This window comes from Erithacus rubecula, assembly GCF_903797595.1.
Source record: "Erithacus rubecula genome assembly, chromosome: 10".
In the NCBI taxonomy this organism is placed as follows: domain Eukaryota; kingdom Metazoa; phylum Chordata; class Aves; order Passeriformes; family Muscicapidae; genus Erithacus; species Erithacus rubecula.
Window position 1 is genome coordinate 18,492,328 of NC_136662.1, and position 16,917 is coordinate 18,509,244.

Genomic DNA, 16,917 nt, shown 5'->3' on the forward strand with positions numbered 1-16,917 from the left:
GAGCTGGGCCGAACCCGGGGCTGGCTCTCCTGGAAGCGGCCGGGAGGGGATGCAGATCCCGGCCCGCGGTGCCAAAGCCTCCCGCGCCCCCCGGCCGGGCTGAGGGACTGCACCTCCCGGCATGCCCCGCGGGACCCCACCTCCCTCATCAGCACTACACTTCCCAGCGCGCCCCGCGCGGCGGCGCCCCCGGCGTCCCGCGGCGGGGCGGGCGCACAGCGTGCCGGGAGCGGTAGTCCCCCCGCGGCGCGCGCGCGCCGCCAGGCGGGCCGGGGCGTGTCCTCGGGGGTATATAGCCAGCCGGAGGGGCAGGGGGCTGCACTCTGCCGCCGCCGCCCCTCTCTCCAGCAGCTTCTATGCAATCCTCGACCATCGCCGCTCCCCTCTGCGTTGAGCCCGCGCCGGCCTCCCAGACTAGGTAGGGCCGCGCAGGCTGGCCCCGGTTACGGTGTGTGCGTGTCGGGGACGGGGGGCTCAGGAGAGAGGAGGGGGGGGTGCCTTCGAGCCGCAGGGTACCGGAGGGGATGGGGGTAAGGGGGGCGGTGGGCCGGATTTCCTTAGCGGGGAGGGCTCGGGGTGCTGGTCGGGCTGGCGAAGCTGCACCCCCTCCTCCCCCCCTTTCCTCCTCGCCGTTTGTGGTACCTGCCTTCCCCGTCCCCCCCCTCGCCGTTTGTGGTACCTGCCTCCGCCGTCCCCCCCGCCGGCGGTGGTACGTGCCGCCGCCCCGCTCCTCCGGCGCCAGCTGGGCCCGCGCGGCTCGCGCGGAGCCACCACGTGACCGCTGCGCGGCCGCCGCCATCTTTGTTGGGGGCAGCCGACGCCGCGGGGCGGGCTGGGGGAGGGGGCGGGCGTCACGTGACCGGCGGCCCGTGAGGAGCCGCCGCCGGGGTTTGGCGCCAAGGGCGAGGGGCGGGGCCGGCGGAAGGCGGGAAAGGCCCCATTGTCTGCGCGGGACCGGCCGGGTAGGGGCTGGCCGAGCCCCTCACAGCGTCCCTTCCAACCATAAACACCAAACTGCGGGGCCTGAGCCCGCTCGGCGTGGAGGAGCGCCTCTAATCCAGGCTCCTGGCGCTGCTTTCGCATCCCCGAGAACTCAGCTCGTGCCGTGAAATGCGTGGCCCGTTCTAAACGTGAATTTAAAAAACATTCGGTTTTCTCTTTGCAGGATGGAAGAGGAACTGGCAGCTCCTTCCACATCCACAGACAAGACAGACAGGTGAGATGGGAGTTGGAACTGTCAGTTTTAAAATAACACAAAATCCTGACGTTGCTGAGTGAAACACAAAGGCCACCCTTCAGATCTGTTCTTAGTCTTGTAGTTTAAGTCCCATGCATGCTGTAGGTGCTGAAACCCAGTGGTTTACACAAATCTAGTGTAGCAAGGCCCTTTCAGGGACTGATACATACAAAAATACCGGCTTCTTGAAGTTTTTAGATGTTTAATTAGTGCTGGAGAGGCACAAGTATGCAGCTGGCATGTGATAAATTATATTCCTCTGTGGGCAGATCCTCTTGTTCTACTCTGAAATGTTAGGCTGGATCTTCTGGAAATGAAGCTGTGTGAGATACACTGAATTGAATCTGACACTTACATTTATCATTCTTCTCAGATGCACCATGCTGTGCTATAAAGAGTTTTAACTTGAGTTTTTTTTCTTTTTCTTGATGTAGCACTGGAGTCTAGAGCACTGGTGCTCTGTGGTGTGTTGGTGTGGGACTCCTAAAGTATACTTTTTAGCAGCCTTTGTCTTAGATGATTCTGATAACTTGTTGCAGTGATTGGATTAAATTGCCTGTCTTCCCTTGGTTATTGGAACTGTCAGTTGTTTCACATTTACACAAACAAAACCAAACAAATCCCACCTACCGTGCTAGTTCCACCCACTGGAACATATGCAACTCACTATTCCATAGAGCAGACTAGGTTTTGAAAGCTGAAATTGCTGTGAGAACTAACAGAATCCTTTATTTGATTTATTTCCTCTTCTTCCAGCATGGATGTGGATGGAGAATCAAAGAAACTATTGGGTTTGGGACAGAAGCACTTGGTAATGGGAAATATTCCAGCTGCTGTGAATGCATTCCAGGAAGCTGCAAGCTTGTTGTGAGTAATAGAATGTTCTGTGTGTTTTTTGCTGGGCTTGGGCTTCAACTTGGCTGTTCTGATATATATTATGCAGGAAAAATAGGGATTTTTATCTAATGTGTTTATAATTTATAATGCAACTGAGAAGTGGACAAACTATTTAAAGTCGCCCAAGAGTTGGACACTGCTGTAGTTGATGTTCAGTTTAGGTGACTTTTGTAATAGGCATTACCTGCAGAGTTCCCTCAGGAGGGAAAGAGATTTAATAGTTTATTATACAGGTGTCTTCTCTAGTAAATTGTTCGTTAGTCTTGGCCAGGCTCTGTGAATGGTACTTTTTGGGTTACAGAATAATTTCCTCAGTTGGGTGTTTGAGAGCCATATCTAACTGAGGAAAGCATTCCATATTTATGTAAAGCAATGGGAAATGATCCAAGAAAGTGATCCTTTTGTCTGGGAATATTTAATGTTCAAGTTCACATATCCAAATCTAAAGCAGTCACAGGCAAAAATTCTTTATTATTTTTGTAGGGGTAAAAAGTATGGTGAGACAGCGGATGAGTGTGCAGAAGCTTTTTTTTATTATGGAAAATCTCTCCTGGAGTTGGCAAGGTACGGTGACAGTTTGTTATTTGGTGAAAAATGTGTCTGGTGTAGCAGGATTTCACTCCTTTATGGTCAGGATTGCCTGGAGTGGGATGAGCTGTGGCATTGCAGCTTGTGCAGTTCAGGTGATGGTATTAAAAGATCCAAGGCATAACAAACTCCTATTCCCTTTAGAATGGAAAATGGTGTGCTGGGAAATGCCTTAGAAGGGGTGCAGGTGGAAGAGGAAGGAGAAAAAGCAGAAGATGACTCTGCCTTGCCAGCTGCTGATGGTATGTAAAGCTGCCTGCCCTACCATGGAGGCACTTGTTGAAATGATCCAAGTTTAGTCCATTGGTATCTTGGGTAGCCTGAATTATTCTATTGAAACTCTTGGCAGTCTGAATGGACTCTGTTTCTGTTTATTTGGTTTTTTTTTTCCTTAGTCTTGCTTAAAGATGAGCAAAATCTGTAAAACATCTGCAAGGAGCTGGTCACTGAAAGCATGTGTACAAGGGTCACCAGGTGTCTGTGTCCTGAAACACTGCATTTAAACTTGCTTTCTTAAGCTTCACTGCTGACTCCAACTGCTTTGTAACCTTGTAGCAGTACAGTGGGTGTAGTCCCACAGGTCAGAGTCTCTGTACAAAGTCCTAAGAACTGTGGTAACTGTATACTGCCTGCAGCTGGAGAGGGTACAGGAATTCCTGTCCATCCAGACTGTTAAAGCACCTCTTGCTTAGCTGTGACTAAAATCGCTGCACAACCGCACACTGCTTGAGCGGCCGCTTGCAATGCTGCAGTCTGGGAAAGGGGAAGGGACTTGCTTAGATCAAGTAGATATGTGGTTGTCTCCTAGTTCCTTGTACTTGGAAAATGAAGCTTTTAGGAATGCCATCCAACTTGGTAACAAACCAACACACTGGAGGGTCTTGAGGGTGGTGTTGTCAGTGCCCGTTAATGTCTTTATCACTAAACTCGAAGAAATGTTTATGCTTCCTCAATCATGTAGAAGAAGCAAGGGAAGAGTTGAGAGAACAGGTTTATAACGCCATGGGGGAAAAGGAAGAGGCCAAAAAGTCCACTGAAGAGTCTACAGTACTGCCTGAGAAGGAAATCAAAGAAAAGGATGTTGGAATGAGAGAGATGACAGAAGAAAAACCCAAAGAAGCAGCTGCTGACAAGGATACAAAGCCCGAAGGGGCTGAAGAGAGGACTGAGATTTCTGTGGGAAAAGAAGCTTCAGAAGAGCAAAAGCAGGTGCCTGTGAAAGAGGAGGCAGCTGTGGAAGAGAAGGAGCTGGAAAAGGAGCAGAAGACAGTAGAGGACAAGGCAGAGAAGGCTGCTGAGGAGGAGAGAATGACAGAAGTGTCAGACAAGGAGGGAAGGGCAGCTGTGGAAGAGGCTGAAGCAGCTGTGGAAGAGAAGGGAGAGATTGGAGAGCAGGCAGCAGAAGCTACAGAAAAACAACCAGTGGTGGAGAAGGGAGAGGCTGCAGAAGAGCAGGCAGAGACAGCTGTGGAAGAGAAGGCAGAAGCACAGGCAGCAGCTGCTGTGGAACAGAAAGAAGCTGCAGAAGGGGATGCAGAGGTGACAGAACAGAAGAAGGCAGAAGATAAACAAGAGCCAGTAGAGACAGTTACAGAAGAGAAACCAGGTGAATCTAAAGAGACAGAGTCCTCAAAAGAACCTGTGCCCACAGAGGGCAAAGAACCACCTAATGACATGAAAGAAAATGCTGAAGTTGCTGCTAAGGTAGAGGAAAAGAAAGATGACCTTGTGGAAGTGGGTGAAGGTGCTAAGGTAGAAAAAGAAGAGAACGATGACCTGATGGAAGAGGGAGAAGGTAACACTGAGAGGAGAAAAGTATTTGTGGGTGGATGACTTGATGGATTTGGCTAACAATGGGTAAAAAGTGTTCCATTCAGAATTTTCTGTTCGCCTTAGAATAAGGAAAAGGCACAGTAAAGGGGCTCTTGAAGGACTTTACATACAAGTAAAGTTTCAAGGAATAGTGAATAGCCTCAGTTTCTATAGACTAACGCTTAACTAACTGCAAAGCAAGTCTTACTTGAAAGCAAACTGACAGCCCTGTGAAATGTGTAAGTAATGGCTAGGCTGGTGGAGAATACTGAATGGATGTTCACTTGCATGCATCTGGGTGTACTGCACTAACCTTCACATAACTTGAAGCACAAATTTCCTCTGCTTTATAGCTGTTTTATTTTGAAATGCTGGTGAAAAACAAGAACAGCTGAACACATAAAGTAGTAGATTTAATTCTGATGCAGGAAGGGAACTCCATTTGAGTTTTTCTCTGGTCATTGCTAGTGAGAATGTAGTTGACAAATCTAAACTTGATTTTCTGAAGGCTTATTGCTGCTCTAGTACAGTCTTTTGGCTGTCCAGCTTCTGCCCTTCTGCTTCCCTGCTTTATTACAGCTGTTTCCAAGGTTCTGTTGAAGTAAGACTTGCACCCTTTGCTGCAGCAGTACTTTGTGGCCTTAGTGGGCCCATGCCTTCTATTGCACGAGTTAATTGATGAACGGTAATTGCAACTTTGCTTGTCAATAACTCATCTTCACAGGCAGTGCCTTGCTTCAGGAGTGGTGGATGTTAAGACCAAACCATTCTGGACCCTGGAAGGATTTGTTCTGTTAAGCATAGTGAACACTCAGTGGTGGAGCAGTTGCCTAAAAGGTGTCTCTGTGGAGAGAAGATGACTAAAAATAAACTTAAGAGCAGTTAACCTGCTCATCCACCTCAGTGCTGAAAAGCTGCTTATGCGCACACACTTTTTCCCCAAGACTGGGAGTGTGAGGACCCTCTGGAACATCCTGGTCTGGTGCTGTGTCATTCCAAACTACTCCCACTACTTAAATCTTAGCATCCTGACATCTTTTCTGTTTTACCTTTAAACAAAGATGTCTTCATGTCTACAGGTTTGGCCCTCTCAGTGGTGGGTGTGTGCTGGGAGTTAGACTAGAGAGTTCACAGGCTCTCAGTCCCTCCCCAGTCAAGCTCCTGTTCTGAAATTAGCCAGAGGTTGTGATAAAGGAATTCTGTGACTTCAGCCTGCAAACCAGCTAGTGCTCTGAAGTTATTAGCCATATTCCTTCACTGCATATTTTCCCAAAATGTCTTCTGCTGGTAGAACAGATGATACGATGCTCTTCCACAGTGTCAAAAGTCAAATTAGCACTACACAAGGAGAAATTCATTAATACTGATACTTAAATGCCTGACATGAGGATCATGAACTCAGACTAATTTGTGTGCAGCTTGGCAGCTATCTTGCTGAAAACACTTATTTTCCATAGCATGAAATTCAGCAGCTGGCTAGTGCCTCTGAAGCTGCTTAGGATCTTGTGGTTGCAGTGAGAGCTGACAACAGATTTGTGAGAACTAAATTCTATGTAAGTTTGTTGTGGATAGTAAGAAGCTGAATTTATGGACTGCTTTAATCTGCAGTGCTGAACAGTTTCAGCAAGATGGCTGCTGATGCTGAGACTTTAGTGTATCTGTTCTCCTTACATCACACCTCTAACCTGTCACTGGAAGGATAAGGGTTGGACATAACATTCTGCCTGACTCCATGTTGAGCAAGCACAGTAACCAGAAATGTCCTCATGGAACCACTTGCCTTCTAGAAACAGAAGAATCTGAAGAGGAAGACAAGGAAAATGATAAAGCTGAAGATGATAAGGAGAATGAATTGACAGTGGAAGACAAGGTGAGGTTGCTGAGGTCTGACACTAGTGCTCATGGAGGGATGCAGTATTAGGCCTAAATATGATGTTGATGTCCTTCTAAAAGCTCATTTGTGTTTAATTTAGTTCTGTGTAGGAAAATACATCTGAAAGCCAGTATTGCTTAGGAATGGCCAGTGTTAAGTCTAGTCTGCTTTGTAGCAGCTTGCTCAGCTGTGTTTGTAACTTGGGTTTGTTCAGCTGCTCTGACACAAATGCTTGTGGTGTGCTGAGCTAACATGGACTGGTGGTGCAGGGGCAGGCAGAGAGAGCTGTTTCAGCCTGTCACAAGTTACTTGGAACAGTTAATTCTCTGCTTGTCTGGTTGTTTTACTGTACATGTTGAAGTCTCATGGTCCAGTAAGATGTGATTAAGATAGGAATTTGAGAAAGGTGGTGCTCCTCAAACCTGAGATGTACATTGATGTAACAGTCAAAATGCCTGGAAAAATCTACAGTGTTGTAGAGTGGCACTAAGCATTGGAGATAACTGTCTGTTCCTTTCTCAGACTATTCTGACAAAGCTCAAAGGCTCATTAAAAACACTAAACTGCCAGCTTTATTTGATTCATCTAAAGAGAACCTTAACCAAGATCTTTCTCTTGTGCTTGGTGCCCTGTTATTTCTGGAAAAAAATTAAAGCATATCACAAAACAATGTGAGTTCATGTTCTGTTGAAACATCTTTACTCCAAGCCAAGTCTTGGTTGATACAATAACCTTTTCTGCATATTTTTCTTTTTTTTTTTTTTTTTTCCTCCTAGTGGTGAAATGTTTATCTCTGTCAGAAACTGATTCCTTGATAACACTGTTTGGGAATTTAGTGGTGGTGTTTGATGTGATCTAGTCACTTAATCTGTCATGCACTTCTGGTCTTTACAGGAAAGTGAGGAGGATGAAATTGGCAATCTTGAGCTAGCCTGGGACATGCTGGAGTTAGCAAAAGTCATTTACAAGAGGTAAAGTCTGAAGTTCTAATTTGGGTATATGCCACAGAAACTCGGTGTAAATTGGATGGTGGCCTAGCCAGTTAGAGAACATGGCATGCTCTGATTAGGATTTGAAAATTTTTTTTCTTCTTGCTGTAGACAAGAAACAAAAGAAGCTCAACTCCACGCAGCTCAAGCTCACCTGAAGTTAGGAGAAGTTAGCATTGAATCTGGTAAGTAATGTTTATTCTTGTGTGTGAAGTGTTTGGTTCTGTTTTTTGTCGCTGGGTTTTGTACTTCAGAATGAGCAGATATGAATTAAGGCTGTCAGTATGACAACAAATCAGGCTGATCATGATAGATACAACCATGTGAGAAGCTTTGGAAGTAATGGTTGGTGTCTTAAATAGGACAGTCTGTGCTATTACAGAGCAGTGGAAAAAAAAGGTTCAGTAAGAAGCATTGTGTTGCCAGATCAAAACCAGCCTTGTGTTCTGCTTTCTGAAATGACCAAAGCTTGATTATGAACTTGAGAGACTTGCTGAAATTGTCATGAAAAATAGTTGACTCTTAGACCTTCCCAATTCCTAGGTTATAGTCAGGAATGACTTTTGTGTTACACAGCAGAGAAAAGAAGTGGAAGCAAGCCCCAGGTTTGTGCCTTGTAATGTCTTGCTTGTCTTTAGTTTAAAAATGTATTTTAATGTTGTTAAATCCAAATATATGCTTTCTCTGGGACAGGCATTGGAAATAATCCAGCAGGTTTCTGGGGAAGGGCTACAGAACAAGGGATGTGTCTTATGTCACATTTGGGGAGAGCTTGGCAGGAAGGTGGCACTGTCCTTAGCTCTAGATCCTTGTTGCAGTTGTGATCAGTTACATTCAGTTCCTAGGAGAAGGTAAAGCAGGAGGATTTGGTGCCTGATCAGTTTTCTGTGCTGAAATTAGACGGAGCACTCATGAGAGACCCAGAGGAGCTGACCTAGACAACCTCTCAGGGGAGGGAGAGTTATCTCCTGAAGGTCTGAAAGCAGCCCAGCACTGCTGTGTTCAATGGTGGTTCTGTTTACAGACTGTATAATGGGCACCAAAGCACAGAGTGACTGAACCAGGGTTTAGATGGTGCTGCTTTTGGTAATTACTGGGGTTTGTAAAGACCTTGGGGCTTTCTCCTGTAGAAAACTACACACAGGCAATAGAGGAGTTCCAGGCCTGCCTGGCCCTGCAGCAGAAGTACCTGGAGGCTCACGACCGGCTGCTGGCTGAGAGCCACTACCAGCTCGCCCTGGCCTACCACTACAACAGCGACTTCGATGAGGCTGTGCTGCAGTTTGGGAAGTCCATGGAGGTCATAGACAAGAGACTGGGTACGTGGAATTCTGAAGCTGCCTCGTGACTTTGCACAAGGCAAAGTAGTGAGGTGTCTCGTTGTCTGCTGTGTCCTGTTTTATCTGAAAGCAGTGATAGACTGCACCAAGAGCAGGATTGTTGAAACTGTTAGCAGATAGTTGCCTGTGCATGTTGGTAACTGGACAGTTACTTTGTCTCGAGGTGTTTTGCCCTGATAACTGTTTCATCCCAGCAATACTGACTGAGCGAATAGAGAAGGCAGACGCTGGGTCTCCTGAGGATGAGAAGGAGATAGAAGAACTGAAGGGACTGCTTCCTGAAATTAAAGAGAAGATAGAAGATTCAAAGGAGTCACAGAAGAGTGCAAAAGTAGCTGAGCTAGGATTGAAAGCAACTCTGGTGAGTGTGTCCTGTGGTTTCCTTTTGACCCAACTCTTCTGCCAGTGGAACTTAGGATAAATCAGTAATGGGAGGAGCTCAGACTTGGTCAGGTGCTGGTGATTGCTCACACATGTTACCAGACTGTGGTTGAGAGAAGAAAACTGAGGCAGCTGACATTTAAAGAGGATATTTACTAAGAGCCCTGATACTAATTGTTCCAAACTAAGCAGGAATTTGATAGGCTTCTGTGGCATTTAATGTATCATGGCTGTAAATGATGGGTCAGGCAAATGTGGAGTGCACCTTGCATCTGTCCTGTGCAGAATCCAGTGTTGGGATGAGGGTCTTGGGCTTCCTGTATCTCACTAAGTTCACAGGTATCTGCCACGTCTGTTTTTTCTGTTTTTCTTAAGGTTGGAACTACATCTGGCTTTGCACAAAGTGAAGACAGTGGTTCTGTGTCCACAGTAAGTTAATCTGAAATGAATGTTATTAATTCTTGTCTGCTCTAAGGATTACTTAGTTGCATTTGCTTATATGTCAATATCTGCCTTGTAACAGATTCCAGTAAGGAAAGGAGCTGGTGGTGCATCTCAGTGTGTAACAGACATCTCTCATCTAGTCAGGAAAAAGGTGAGTCCAGAAATTACTTGTTAAACAAGCAGTTTGCTGAAGTACCACTGGCTTGCTCTGTGTAATTTGATTTGTCTTAAAAATATCTTCACTTAGTTGTATAATGGGAAAACACTCCAAAAGTAAAACCAGCAGTGTATGAAACTCCTCTCCACTGGGAACCAATCCGTCTGGGAACCATCTGGCCTCCAGGAGACCATTCTTAGGTTCAGCACCCTGCCTGACCCACACTGATGTAAATCTGATCCAGTTGTGTGGCTCCTGCAGGTGTTCCCTGAACAGGAACTTTCGCTGCTGAGGACTCTCAAGAGCAGCAGGGTCACCTGCAGATGCTAAGGAAAAGGCAGGCAACCAGGCTGGGCTGGGTTCCCTCCTTTCCAAAAGGAAATTGAGACTTGGACTTAATAAATAGTAAAGCCACACTGGTGATATTGATAAGCTGCCTCATAAAGAGATCAGGTATTGAGAACTTGGTTCCTTTAAGTGTTATGAAGTGTTTGCTGATAAAAACTAAGATCTTATAGGGGTTATTCTCAGTTTTATGTTGCCTCTGTTCCATTGGCCAGTCAGTTGAGGTGTGCCTGGAGTGATTGGGAGCTGCTTTGGGTGATTTCAAATGTTGTAGATGCCCTCAGTCTACCCTGAAACTGTTATAGGCTCAGTGCTTGCATCTTTCCTTGCCAGACTGTAATTAAGGATAACTCAGCTCTGGAGATCTTGGCACTCAAAGTGTTGCTCTGGTTGAGACCTTAGTATCAGAGCCTCAAACTGGGGATCTGTCCTTAGTCTGACAAACAGAGGTTGGGTAGATGGTGTGCAGTGACATCTAATGCTAAACTTTTAAAAAATATTTAAGCTTTGATTTGTACTTAGTGGAGATTATAAACAATTTTGTCTTCAGAGGAAACCAGAGGAGGAGACTCATCAAGGAGACAATGAAGCCAAGAAATCTAAACCAGAACCGGCTGTCAATGGTGGTGGTGGGGACCCTGCCCCCAGTGGAAATGAGGTTGTGGAAAAAATGGAAGAGGAGGTGGGCAGCTGAGCCAGGAGTCTGGGCTGTGCTTTTTATTTTATTTCTCCCCCCTCTCTGTCCAGGGATGGTTCTGTGCCTGGTAGATGTCCTTGTTTTATTGCCTGCTGTCCTTCACAAGGTTTCCCAGATGAGATGGATTCCTAGTGGGCAGGATGCATGTTGTGCTGTGGTGCTGACCATGTGTAGGCTGGACAGACCCAGCTGTGGAGCCTTGTCACCTGTGGGGTGGGACAGAGATGGGTTCTGGGTGGGTTTGTTTTTTTTTTTTTGGCTGGGCTCAACTCCAGCACAGGGTCCTCCCCTAATTTTTAATGTTCCTGGATTTGATTACTTGTCCCTGGGCTGCACTTGTTACTGTCAATGCTTTAGGGTAGTGTTGGGCTTTGGAGGCTGGCAAAGCTCACATATTTAAGTCTTCAAATTACAGAACACTTGGGCTGCTGCATGAGTTGGTGCTGTAAGACTGTATTTTGTCTTTTAAAAACAAACCCTTATCTTCTCTTTTAGACAGAGAAAAGGCCACAAGCAGAATCAGGGGCTGCAGTTGAAAGCACAGTATGATAATGATTCTTTAACCTTGGACACTCCTCTCCTTACAAGGAAAATGGTTTTGTATATAGTGTATTTTTTCACTTTTTGGCAACTTTTGTATGACTTCAATAAAGATTGTATGCAAATGATTCCTGTCTTGACCTTCCTCCTGTGATAGGTTCTGGCCTGTGCTCCTGGGTTTCCCCCTGGGCTGCAGGTCTCAGCCCTGGTCCACTGCTGGGCTCATACTCCCTTTAGCTTCAGCATTTCCACCCACACCTGCCTCTTAGGAGGAACAGAGGGTTGAATGGGCCAGGCAGGGCTGGCTCTGCAGGGAAGGAGAGCATTGCCTGACCTTCACTGTGTTGTCCAGGGGTCTGACCTGTTTTCCCTCTGCTGGGGCCTCGTCACAGCTGGGGCTGTGTTTGTTTCATTCAAGGCTGAGCCTGAAGTGGGTTCTGATAGTGCCTTCCTCAGCTTTGAGCAGCCTGAACAGGGTGGGGAAGGCTGATCAAGAGCTTTGCAACATCCTGGCCTTTGTTGCTGTGTATTTTTATCTCTGCTCAATGTCCACTTTGCACCCTGGAGGGGGTGCAGGAGCAGATGCTGATGGTTTGAGGCAGGGTATGGCTGTCCCTTGAGCCAGCTTGAGTGCCCAGCTGGGGCTGGACCCTGCCCTGGGCTGTGTATGTATAAGAAAAGGCCAAGAAGTGAAGAGCAATGAGCTGAAGCCTTTTATTGAACATGTAGCACAGGGCTCTGATGATTTGGAAAGATGGGTGTGGCTTTTGCTGGTTCCCAAGGCTGACCTGTGCATGCCCTGGGTTGGGCTTTTCCTACAGAGAGAGGGCTGCATATGGGGATGTGTCTGAGGGCAGGGAATTTATTGTGCCCCTCTGTACCCTCTGCCTGTCCCCAAACCACCATTGTGAGCTGGAGTGGTTGAACAACTCTGGGTGTGAGCTCCCTCCTGAGGTGGAGGCTGAGCTGTGTAACTCAGTTTGCTGCTGGCTTAGGGATTTGCCTGTCCTTTTCCTGCTCAAATGCCTGGAGCCTCTTTGGTCCCAGCAGTGATCTGTACACTTGCACCCTGGGGTGCACTGCATGATCCTCGTACCAACTGCACAGCTGGTGCCTAAACTCATCTCTGCAGCTCAAGCACAGGTTTTGCCAATCTTTCATCACCCCAACAGTTACTGAAGCCCCATTTTGCCACCAAAGGTGGTGGTGGAGGGGGGGGGCAAGGCAGTCCAGTGGGGCCATGACCTATTCCTGGCTCACCTCTGGGCAACCCTGTCCTGTGCTGAGGGCTCCTGAGCAGGAGGAGGGTCCTCCAGGGCCACAAAGGGGGTGAGGGGGAGTCCAGGGGGCACATGGCCTGTGGGCCTGCCAGGCCCAAGTGCTGGCCCAGGGGGCTCCTGGAAAAGGAAAAAAAAGTGATGTCAAGGGGAGGAGTGTCCTGGCAGGGTGGGAGCTGCCTGGCCATCCCCTCACCTGTGGCACTGGGTATGCAGAGCAAGTCACACCCCTGGTCCAGCACTGGTGGGGGCTCACCTCCTGCCCCAGTGACTCTATCCCCAAGGGCAGCAAAGGGAGCTGTTCCCAAATGCCCCCAGGCTTGTACCTTGACACCCATCATCCCATCCAGCTGGAAGCCCAATCCAAACTGCCCTCCTTGGAGAGCTGGAAATCACCATGGGCTGAGGCTCTTACCATGAAAAGTTCTGGCACAGGCAGGGCTGGTGGCAGTGGGAGAGCTGTAGGGCGTGGGAAGACAGGGGCGTGCAGCCATGGCCTCTGCTCCACGTGGCATCGCAGCATTCCCACCTCTGCCTGGAGCTGGGCCAGTTCCTCCGTGTGCCGCTGGGCTGCCCGTGAGCCTGGGCAACAGGATTTGGTCACCATGGGCTTTACAGCAGCCATTTTCCTGACATCTCACCAGGCCCACGTTCAGTCCGGAGACTGGGACTCTCCCTGCTCGCTGCAGAGAGCATTCCCCGAGCTGCAGCTCCCAATATTGCCAGTATTTCCAGGAGCCTTGTCCAGCCCAGGGCTCTGTTGCTGCAGCCACAGAGGCAGCCGGGGGCTGTGGGGTGCAGATGGGGGACCCATCACCTACCAGCGTCTGCTCTCCTCTCCCTTCTGACCTTCAGCGCCAACAGTTCATCTTCCAGGCGCCGGTTCTCCAGCTCCACGGCCAGCAGCACCGCATCCAGACCGTGTGTGCCAGGGCTGGGGGGCTCTGCTGGCACAGCCGGGGGTGCCTCAGGTGCCGGCTGTGGGGCCCCTGTCCCTGTGGGGGGCCAGGCCTGGGCCTGCTGCTGGCGCTCACCCATCCGCCTGCCCCTGCGCAGCCCCGCGGCTCCTTTCTCCAGCGCCGTGGCCTCCAGCTGGAGGTGGAGAAGCTGGTCCAGGATGGCGGGGTCGTGTCCCCCGGAGCGCAGGTAGGACAGTCGCAGTGCCCTGCCGGAGCCCCGGATCAGCCATGGCCGGGGCTCGGCCGCGCGCTCGCCCGGAGCCGCCATTGCCCCACAGACCGTCCCCCCTCACCTGGCCTCGGCCGCCAGCGGCCCCGCGGCCGGCAGGAGGGCGTCGAGGCGGAGCGTGGCCCTGGGGAGGAGACGGGCAGATAGGGGGTGAGGGACCCTCGGGGGACCCTCCCAACGGGGCCCTCGATGGAGAGCACCCCACAGGGCCAGGGCTCACCTGTGCTGTGCTGTTCGGACATTTCCAGCCCGGTCCCGCGGGCCTTGGCTCGGCTCCGGCTCCCCCTGCTCGGGCTGGGGGCCCAGAGGCGCCCTGGCCTCCAGAGCCGCCAGCCGCTGGCACAGCCCTGACGGACAGTGAGGGCCGGGGGCTCAGCACGGCCCCCACAGCGCCGCTCTCGGGGGGTTACTGCTTCCCCATTGCCCCAGAAGCGCTGCCAGCGCCTACCCTCTCTCTGCCGCTCCAGCTGCTGGGTCCGGGCCCGGATCGCGGCCACCTGGCGTTCGTGGGCTTCCAGCAGCTCCTGCGGCGGCTGCCGGTGCCCCTGCAGCGGGAGCGGCCGCCGAGGGGGCTCTTCCTGCGGCACGCGGGGTTCACCGGGGAGCAAGGGCTGGTGCCCCAGTCCCGGGGAGCCGTGGGCTGCTGGTGCCCACCCTGGCATCGGGGATTCACCGTACCTCCACTGGCAGCCGCCCAGAAGAGGGGTCGGCCGTGCGGAGCAGGGCTCTCTCACGGGGGGTGAGCACATCCCCCAGGGTTGCTCCCCGCTGTCCCCGCACAGCTGGTGGGACCCCACGAAGCATAAAGTGATGGAGTGGCTCAGCATCGTCCACATTTTGGGGGACCTCGCAGACATAGAGGGAAGAAAAGGGTGAAATCCCCACCCTCCCCCAATTCCGCCGCACCACCCCCCGACCCGCCCCCCCTTAATAATACACTTTTCTGCTTTTGGCAAAAAAAGCACCAAGGGCTGCCTGTGTGGTGCAGGCATGGCAGGATGGAGGCCTATCCCAGCTCAGACCAAGCTGGGTCCAGGATGTGATACCCTGTTTCCCCGCCCAGCATCTGTCCCGTCCCCATTCTGTGCCAGACCCAGCTCCACACCACCGAGACGTCCTGCGGTTTCCTTGTCGTGCCCTGTGCTCCCTCCGCAGGCAGAGGGTTCCCCCCATGGAGGCAGGAGCTGCCGGGTGCCGGGGGCCCGAGGCACAGCTTCTCCAGGTGCAGCCGCAGCAGCGGCCGGGATCGGAACGCCAAGCGGCAGCGGGGGCAGAGGAATGCCCCCATGTCGGACACCCTGGAAAGCAGAGCGGGTGGGGTGACTCGGGACAAGGAGAGGGGTCCCCCCGCGGGGCTGGCACCCTGGGACGGGCTGGAAATGTGCACAGACCTGCTTGCGGCGGTGCCTGCAGTGTTTGAAGCTACTGTTGCTATGCTGGAAGTTGGGCTGGGCAGGGAAGGCCGCGCCCCCAGCCAGCCCTGGACAGTCCCACTGTTTACCACGGGCACTGGAATGGGGAAAAAAGATTACCGAACCACCTGAGCAATCCAGAGAAAACAAGGAGGCCCCGCTGCCCTGTGTCCCTCCGTGGTTACAAAGTGCTCGCTGCCAGGCGTGCCGGCCCTGGGACTGTACAGGAATGTCCCTTGCCCACACTGCAGCAACTCCCACTTAGCTGCTCCTTAGCAGACTCTGAGAAAAGGGGTAACCTCCAACAGAGGTGAAACCCCTTCTTGCCGCAGGTGTCCAGGCCCTGCCCTTATTCCCAAAAAATTCCCTGCATTCCATCCTTGCACTCACCTCAGCTCCACTTGCCAAGTCCCTACAAGCTTTTCCCCTCACCTCTCTGCCAGTGGTACCCATCAGGAATCACGATTTGCTCAGGAAAAAGCTGCTATTTGATGGATGCAGACTTGCCCCACCAGGCTCACCCAGTGGCTGCCACTGCCAGTTACAAAGTTTCATCGATGTTTAAACCCAGCACAGTCCACAGCAGGGTCAGGGCACAACACCTGGTATGAAGCACAAGGAGCTCCCACACAAGGAGCACACACAGGACAGGTCATGCTGTCCCAGGGCAGGCTGGTCCCACTCCACACTGCTCAGCAATCCAATTCCCCCATTCCAAGTGGCTGTCAGCACAGATCTGAGGTGAAGGGGTTTTTATATTTACCCCATTTCTTGAGATGAGTGCACACACAGGTCTGCATAACTTGGTTTAAATGGATGTAGAAGTTAAACTTTTTAAAAATGGATAGACTCTTCTAAACAAAAGCAGTGTTTGAATATTCAGAAAGGACAAGACAGTTTAAGCCATGTCTTACAGGAGCCCCAACTCGCCTCAGCCGCTGGACCCTGGTTTCCAGAGCACAGGGAGGAAGAAATGCCCCACTGCCTCTCTCCTCTGGGGTTCACCACAAAGCCAGCAGGAGCTGCAGGCACAGGTAGCAGTGTTACACCTGATAATGCTGAGCATGCACCCTTGAATCCAGATGCAAAGATTCAGGGCTAAACATGATCATTTTCTTACACCTCTGTCCTCTCTACCTGGCCAGGAGTGGATTAAGAACACACAGGCACAACCTTGGGACAAAACTCCTCAGGTCAGCAACACCAAGTTTTGTGTGACTCTGTCCAACCCCCCTGCAAACACTGCACAATCCCAGAGCACTTTCCAATCAAAAAACTTTGTGCACAAGCTGAACTTACACCAGACACTAAAATAGCTTAGGCCACAACTGAGTTGTTTGTAAAATTCTTTTTAATCTAATAGAAATGTTTTCATGAATTTTTAAAAAAGATTTCAATGAAAACAGCTTTGGATTCAGACATTCCCTTGCCACGTTGTGAACATAAACAGCAGCATTGCACTAGGAACAAGTGACACCGACCGGTCGAGCTTCATCATTTTGTATGAAGCGGAAAAAAAAGCAAACTGCTTTAGTAGAAGATAATTTTGAATTATTTTCTTTAAAAAGAATCCCCAAATATGGACTGTCATCTCAGCATTGTTATCCCTCTCCCTTCTTAAAGGAAGAGTTCAGCTCCTGCAGTCTGAGCACTACAGCAATGTTTGCCAAGTGGAAAAATAGAGCGGGAGAAGAAACTGTTTATCCCCAGTGCTACTGAACCCCCAAAGTTGCAGGTCCC

General features: G+C 50.3%; 2 protein-coding genes across 2 annotated transcripts; one reads left to right on the forward strand and one right to left on the reverse strand.

The window, feature by feature from the left end:
• Positions 1-159: 159 nt before the first annotated feature.
• NASP (nuclear autoantigenic sperm protein) lies at positions 160-11,428 on the forward strand. The gene is made up of 15 exons (XM_079313363.1): positions 160-418; positions 1,166-1,216; positions 1,994-2,104; positions 2,618-2,698; positions 2,867-2,964; positions 3,684-4,517; positions 6,322-6,404; positions 7,302-7,378; positions 7,508-7,581; positions 8,527-8,715; positions 8,931-9,097; positions 9,493-9,546; positions 9,641-9,712; positions 10,614-10,745; positions 11,256-11,428. The coding sequence occupies exons 1-15, from the start codon at positions 357-359 to the stop codon at positions 11,307-11,309; spliced, it is 2,139 nt and encodes a 712-aa protein (XP_079169489.1). The 5' UTR covers positions 160-356; the 3' UTR covers positions 11,310-11,428.
• CCDC17 (coiled-coil domain containing 17) lies at positions 4,918-15,316 on the reverse strand. Its single transcript, XM_079313364.1, has 9 exons — positions 14,874-15,316; positions 14,444-14,611; positions 14,214-14,343; positions 13,986-14,112; positions 13,830-13,889; positions 13,399-13,742; positions 12,993-13,159; positions 12,561-12,697; positions 4,918-5,377 (listed from the first exon to the last, which is right to left on the reverse strand). Exons 1-9 carry the CDS (start codon positions 15,051-15,053, stop codon positions 5,365-5,367), a joined length of 1,326 nt encoding a protein of 441 aa, XP_079169490.1. The 5' UTR covers positions 15,054-15,316; the 3' UTR covers positions 4,918-5,364.
• Positions 15,317-16,917: the final 1,601 nt, after the last annotated feature.